This window comes from Abrus precatorius, unplaced genomic scaffold, assembly GCF_003935025.1.
Source record: "Abrus precatorius isolate BTA unplaced genomic scaffold, Abrus_2018 Scaffold3, whole genome shotgun sequence".
NCBI classification, from domain to species: domain Eukaryota; kingdom Viridiplantae; phylum Streptophyta; class Magnoliopsida; order Fabales; family Fabaceae; genus Abrus; species Abrus precatorius.
Genome location: NW_020874373.1, coordinates 35972682 through 35980871, shown reverse-complemented (window position 1 = coordinate 35980871; position 8190 = coordinate 35972682). Strand labels below are relative to the sequence as shown.

The window sequence follows — 8190 nt, the reverse complement described above, 5'->3', positions numbered from 1 at the left end:
AACTATACTCGAAGTACCAAACCAAGCAAATTAAGAAACATAATTTAAATCATAGAGTAATCAAATGTTGAATTATTAAGGCTTTGTATTGCTTGTGAACATGGGTGAGGCAATCATGTTTTCCTCCGCTAGGGTGTTGGAGAGTAGCATGAATAAGAGTCTTGATGAAGGGAGTGGAGATAGAGCACATTCTTCAATGCATGTAAGTTTTATCTTTAAAATTTATATGGTTATCTTTCTTTTAAGTTACTTTTACTTGCATTTTCAGCTTTGTTATCAGATAGTATGTTTGTTAGGAATGATGTTCATATCTTATTTTCTTTGCAAGTTTTAAGATATTGAAGAAGAATGGATTGGAAAACGATAATTTGATGATGAGATCTAGTGTTGACTTTATCCATTTTGTGTTTAAAGCATATGCAGAGAAGAAAAAAAACAAAAGTTATGCTTTAACATTCAAACTAGCTAGTCTTGCCCATATCGCATGCTTAGAGCCTTACTTGATAGAAGTTCATTCTTAAGGACTCTATGCTTAAGATTTATTTTAAGAAATATTAGATGTGGTTGATAAAGAAAAAGGATAGAGACTAAGCATATTCTTAAGATATATTTTTTCATTCTTAAGGAACATCAATAATAAGCTTACTAAATTCCTGTTCTGTATTTTTCATTGTTATTGATAAACATAATATATTTCCCTGAATCTTAACAAAATATTTTCAATATTGTAAATTTTAATTTTCTTTTAAGTTCTTATAATAAACATAAACAATATATTGTGTTGTATGTAGCCCAGGAAATTTACCAAACACGAACAAATTATCTGTACAGATTGCATATTAGTTATTTTAAAAGAATCACATCATGTTATGTTATTAGTATAAATACGTAATTTTAAGTTTATAATTTAACTAGAGTTAACTCTCTTTCAAAATCAAGTATATTTATTTTTAAACCTATATTTAACATGCTATTTTTATGTAAAAAAATTAGTTCTAACTTAACTTCAGTTGGATTGAAATTTTATCAAAATTATGGCAAACAAGGTAAGGTTTAATAAAAAAAATATTTACTTTATATATTCTTAGAAGCGGACTTACATAAAAAAGAAAATAAAATAAAATAAATACACACTTATAAATAGTTTGATATTTTTTATTTATGTTCACAAATTTTTAATATAATTTTATTATTTTATAATTTTTTATCAGATAAAATCACAAACTATCTTATTTATAATTTTTTATCGATAAAATTACAAAAAATTGCATATTATTATTGTGAATAAATATAAAATAATTTTTTATTTCATAAATTTTCTTTTAGATTGTCAATGTGATATACTTAGATAAATAATTCACTTTTGTACGAGAGTAACAATGAATTTTTTTATCATACTTAATTGATAAAGTAATTCACTCAAAACTTTGATGCAATTAACTATCCAAATAAAATAATTTTAAGTGAAGATATTTATTAGCTTATAGAATGTATAAGCTATAAATATATCAAGACTTTTTTCTCAGAGAGTTGAATAGCAAATTAAGGTGTAATTACAATAAAAATAAAATAAAAGATTGCTATAAAATTTAAGAAACATACGATGAAACAATAAAATTAAAAATAAAAAATGTCATATAATATTTTTAATAAATGAGTTTAAAAAATTAAAAAATATATATTACACGACATTTTTAACGAACAAAATATAATAATGTACAAGAATAATATATATATTTCTAATTAAATAAACAAACATTGTGGCTAGTGAGTATCCAGCTGACAATGGAGAAGGAATCCAAGTTATCAGTGGAGACTATCACAATCACATTATTGACGTTGTTTCAGAGGGAAAGTGTTTTTTTTTTCCTTATTTGTATATGTAGATATGGCCAATTGGGCATGTCGTGACACAAAGACCTTCATCAATTACAGTATCAACTCCTGCATTCGTGTTCACTCATCTGCCTCTACAATCCATGCCTTGAGCGAATTCGTGACCCCACGTTGCATTGCATGCTTCTACGGTCTTCTTCACACGATCCAAGATAATCAGAATTCAGATGGGTTTCTTGCACCCCATTTTGATTTGAAAGCTTTACTGTGATCGATCAAACCCACTGTCATGAGTAGCAGCAGCTGGAACAGCCAAAACAAATGTGACTAGTAAGTAGCCACTCCTGTGTGTTATCGGTTTGATGTTGCTTTACAGGATAATTTAATTGGATAGTCATTATTTTATTTCATAAGTATGTTAGAGAGTTCTTTTATAAATAATTTGTTAGCTTACAAGTTTCTGATTTTACTCTTGTTAATTAAAAATAATAATTAATGTTCTTATTTTTAATAAATTTATACATGCATGCTTAGTTATTTACACTTTACGTGATGATAATGAAAAGAAGGAATCTCGACCTCCATTCCCAGTCATGTTTATAATTAGCTGATGATACTAATGATGGGGTAATGATGGATAATTGATATTAAGTGCATGATTGAATTAGTTTTATTTGAAAAAAAATGTTCTTTTAGCTTTTTTAACTAACTAAAAAGATGATCATTTTATATAATTTAAATAAATCCAAACACTTGCAACTCACCAGCTGGTTAATCTTAACTTGCATTGCATGACCGTGATAAGAGTATTTAATTCTCACCATAATTTTTCATTAAATTGGCAGTTTGTTTTTGTCATTAATTTAAAATAATGGTTTTTCATCACTTTACACTTTGTTATTAAAAAGTAGGACATTCGTAGCAACCAGAAAAAGAAAAAGAAAAATAAGTTAATAAGTTTGAAATCACTTTTTCAAATACAACTGTTAGAAAACAAAATATATTATAACCATAGAAAACAAAATATAATATAAGACCTATTCATTTTACTTTGTCTGTTATTGGCCCAACAAATCTTATTAGAAGTTGTCTATGTAGTTGTATCCATTGGATTTGGAAGATTCTCCAAATGGCAGCTAGAAATTTATTTTGGTATAGATTATTAGTCGATTATAGTTGTTTCATAGTCAATTTCTATTGTTCATGGCATGTTACAGTTGGTTTGCTGTCTATTTATTCACAAATTACAATGTCAAACACAACCAAAAGAATGCGCCAACGACAGATCATTAATAGAAAACAAAATCATCCAATCTAACTTTCTATTATAGATCAGATGCTAGAAGATTTTTTGGCATGCAAGTGGTGAAGGGGCTATTGGCGTGTGGCACCCCACAAACAGAGGAGTTATTGTGAATATCTGAAAAATCTACCATATAATTATAATATAGCCTTGACAACCAAACTAATGAGCTTATTAGAACAATTAATATCATTAAACACTAATTACTTAGACTTAATTGGATTTGGTGATAAAATAGTTGAGTGCATATTTGCAGTGGAAGTTATCATTTGTAATATTAAAGTGAATCCACCTTGTATAAAATAAAATAATCATAATCTAAAGTAGAAAAAAGAAAAAGAAAAAAGCAAGACTCACCCAAAAATGCAATCGAAAAGATGGACTGAACAAATATAACCAAAGTACTTGCCCACAAGAAGGGGCCGAAGGGGTATAAATTCATAAATGGATTGCTAGTATATTTGGGTTTTTATTAACTGGTCATAACTGGGTAATTAATTTATGTACTTGGTTAATCAATGATCTAATCATGATCAATTAGTGTAAAAGTATTGTGCACTAAATAATATGAAAAAATAATATGTCAATGAGTAACATGATTAAGTAAAAGATTATAACCCTTAGTTAGCTTAGCTAACTAATGGCTATACGAATCAGTGACAATATAGTTAAAATAAATAATTTATTCAGAAAAAGAATATTGTGTGGCTGAACTAATCATGTAACAGTCAAAATCAACAACTAATGATCAAAATTGTTATGCAAACATCAGATGCTAAACCATAATTAAGGAGATTCTTAGAAGAAAAGGAAAAGATATTACTTCTAGAATGTCAAATTCCCACGTCCTAGAATAAATTAATCCATGGAAAAGCACTTGTCAATGACTTTGGTGAACAGAATATTGTCTTTTTATTTTTTATTTTATTTTATTTTTATCTATAAGCCATAAAAAGAGGCAAATATTAAAAAATAAATTTATTATTTTAAAATTTAAAGATAAAACACTTTCCAAATTTATAGTTGTACTAGGTAATTCAAAAAAGTAGAGAGAGGCAGTGAACAATAGCGTTTACATTACCTCGCCGCTGTTACAGAAACATAATGGCATGTTCCCCTGTCGTGTAACGATGTCGTATTAGTAAAAGCACAGCATTTTGGAATTTTAAGTTTTATTTACCATGTTTATAACATCATTAATTGCTACTTATTATTTTTGAATTGTTCTTAATAACTGTATAAATAACTAAAATATTTAGCAAAAGTCATTTTTTGGGTTGTTATAACATTCAAATCATAATTATATATATAAAAAACTAACTTAACATGATATAAATAAAAACATACAAGTTTGATTTCATTCTCAACAACATATATATTGCATAAATTTTACATATTTAGAAATTCATTAAAATTATAAAATTTTAATTAAAATTAAGATGCTAAACAACGATATCCTTATCAAAGTATGTTAACATGAGTGGAAAGAAATTTTTTGAAGTATATGTCTTGAATTCATTAACAAAATTTATGTATATATAAAAAAAGATTGATAAAAGGGATCTCCATTTTCGATCCATATTCCAATCTTCAGACAGGACATATTTTATCACTTACTTAATTTTTTATTATTTACAATAAAAATGAATTTATTTTAGAATATAACAATAAGATTGATAAATAATGATATAAGTGTATTAACAACGACACTATTTGGATTATTTTTGTTTTGCTCTTACAAGCATTGAGGAGTCACTAAAATTGTGCATTGAATAAAAAATGTATTTGGGTGCATAATAATAATATAATAATAGGAGAGTCCACTCCATCAATGACTAGCAATTGGGGTACAAGCTAATTCTTTGGCATCATTTTGGGTTGAGTTTAGATATTTGAACAATGACATTATATATTATTAATTTTTATTTTAGATATATTAAAAATATTCATTTTTAGTGATATTTAAAACAATTATCTTTTGGTTTTATTTTGGTTGTACCTGCGGCGAGTTATACCTATGGCTATGCATATATTGCATAATTTAATATTGGAGTTGGTTTGGCAGTTAATTTGATGTTATTATTATGAAGGGGTTAACGACTTGAAAGATGCAACCAATCCTAACCCAAGCCGGCTTTTAGGTACTTAGCTCACAACACTCTCTGCACGTCCTTTCATCACTCTCTCCTTCTTGGCCTCTTCATCAACAAAGTCACCTTTTTCATTTCCAAATTTTCACTCCTTTGATTATTTCAAACATACCCAGAAGCAATATCCTTTTCTCACACCCTTTCTGATCCCCTTTTGTCCACTTTGGACCACTGAATAAAGTTGCAACCTTGATATCTTGTTGCCTTTAATAATTCATACCTTCTTTATGCTATTCTTTTTATTTTGGACTTAGATGCTTCTTTTATTGCTGCATTCTTTGTTAGGTTTGAATCAATCAAATTGACTACCCTGCTTACTTTTGGCCCATTTAAACCCTCTCTCTCTCTCTCTCTCTCTCTTTTCAAATCCCATTTCATAGTGATTTCTGTTAATTTTTATTTTGCTGTTTTAAGGATTCTGGGGCTGTGTGATTCCTCAAAGCTTGGATGAAATGGCAATTGAACTTTGCTCAGAAAATTGTGGGGTTTCTTCTGTGAGTCCAAGAATTTCATTCTCTCACGACTTTTCCCATTCTGATGTAATACCTGTGGAGCAGCTTCCTTTTAGATCAAACTCTTCTGGTTTAAATTCAGGCATTGATTTTGATTTTCGGGTAAGTGAAAGCTTTGAGCTTGAATCATCTTCAGCAGACGAGCTTTTCTCACATGGGAGGATCCTTCCCACTGAGATCAAGAGAAAAAATACACCTTTGAAGCAAACTGGTCAATTAGCTCCACACACTGCATTGCCTCCTCCATATGCTGTTGGTGAAAACTCATCTACTAGTAAAAGCTTGAAGAAAGAGACCTCCAAAGAGAGCAAGTATTTGAATGATATAGTGTATGAGAAGCAAAGTTCCAAGTCTTTTTGGAGCTTCAAGAGAAGTAGCAGTTGTGGAAGTGGTTATGGAAGGAGCTTCTGCCCTTTGCCACTTCTATCAAGAAGCAATTCAACTGGATCATCAACAACTCCAAGTGTTAAGAGGAATCCAATGTCAAAGGAGGGTCCTAACATTAAGCCAAATTCACACAAACATTCCACCACAAGGGTCACTCATCACCTTGTGCCAAACAGTTATCAGAAGCCTCCATTGAATAAGAGTCATGGATCTTATGGTAACAGTGTTAGAGTCAATCCTGTCCTCAATGTTCCTCCTGCAAACCTATTTGGTTTGGCTTCAATCTTCAACAATAGAGACAAGAGCAAGAAGAAGTAGTCTTAGTTTACTAGCAAATCAGTGGGGTCTATCTTCTATTTCAATGTACTTTTTGGGTTTACCATGTGAAATTAGATAAATGAGTATAGATTAAAGTTTTTAAAGGTGAATGGTTTGCATCAAGAAGACGAAGTGATGCAAAGAGATATGTGTGAAGATGATGGGCAAGAATGATATAATGCAAACACATGTTTTGGGGGCACAAAATGACAGGTAACTGTTGTTTTCATGGCTGTCCCTTGCTTCTTTTTTTTGTTCCTCTGCTTTTGCTCTTTGGACTATGTGTAAATACATTGATTTTGATTAGTGTCTCTTTGGGGTTACTCTTTTCATCTCTTTTACTCTTCGTGCGAGTAAAAGGCTAAATGGAGAAATTGATAGTACAATTGTATGTGAGAAGAGCTTGCACGTTTCTCTTCTGCTTTCGGTTGTTCTTGTTGCAATTGCATGGATTGATTATTAATAGTAATAATAATTAATAACTCTTTCTGACTCATTTTTTGAACTTCTTCAACAGGCAGAACCAAAGTACCATGTGTATGAACAACACTTAAGCACAATAGATCAATATGGTTATATTAATTGGTACTCTGCAAAGTTGTTACGGTCTAGCCCATTCGTTAACACTAATTTCAAGAGTATTTGACAATTTATATAAGCCATATATCATTTCTAAATCACTAAATTATGCCTAATAAAGATGCAATAGTTTTGAAAAGTTCTAATGAGGCACTTTCCTCTATTGTTTTCCTTGAACGGTGACCGCTATATCCTCTCTGAAGAATATAACATCCAAAATGGGTTATAAAACTTGTAGCTGTAATCTTAGTGGGCATGCTTTCTGCTAAAGTAGAAGACCCTTTTACACCATGAATGTGATTACAAAAAATGAAATTCAACGTTGCCCTATTCTGAGTCTTTTTATGTGAATTCCTGCTCATTGTAGAACTAGGCAATCTGGGATAAAGTTTAGTAAGAAATCGAACTTTGGTCTAACATGTAACATTGCATTACCATTCTCATTAAAGCTTGCCTTTGAAAAGTTTAACATGACTAATTCCCTATTGGATGGTTTTTGACTGGCTTCAAATATCAAAATTGAAAAACTTTCCTTGTTAAAAATAAAGCAACAATCGCAAGCTTCCTAGGAAAAGGGAATACTCCAATCTAGAAAAAGTCCTACCTTGAACTTGAAGGAACCAACAAAACAAACATTGCAAGAAATCTTCGCCTTAGATGAGTGTATAATTGAAAATACTAATATGGTTTATTAAAATTTCAACTTGATTTGTATTAGTTCATAAAATAAGGATAAACATATATTTAATTAAATATAAATTTAAACATACTATTAGAGATAAGCTTTCCTCTTGTTTCCTTTTAAGGAAAAAAATTAGAATAAACTAAAAGATTGAAAGGGGCATTGTTGAGTATTGGCAGAGATAATATCTCAATAATCAGCATAGATTGGATGTGATTTGCATAGAGTAAAATGTCCCACATAAATTATCTAATTGTACATGGGATTAGTGGAAGAGTCAATTTTTATCTATTCAGTTGTCACTCATACTCAAGTTGTTACCGTGCTGTCTCTATCAAATTCATTTTGTTGAGCCATAAGTAGGAAATGCCAAGACAAGGTGTTCATAGATGATAAAAAAGTTGAAAGAAGAATTCAGTGGCA

The 8190-nt window shown here is 29.8% G+C and overlaps 1 protein-coding gene across 1 annotated transcript; it reads left to right on the top strand.

Moving 5' to 3' along the window:
- Nucleotides 1-5602: 5602 nt before the first annotated feature.
- Nucleotides 5603-6799, top strand: LOC113863730. The gene has a single exon (XM_027497408.1). The coding sequence runs from the start codon at nt 5742-5744 to the stop codon at nt 6504-6506; it is 765 nt and encodes a 254-aa protein (XP_027353209.1). The 5' UTR covers nt 5603-5741; the 3' UTR covers nt 6507-6799.
- The last annotated feature ends 1391 nt before the right edge of the window (nt 6800-8190 follow it).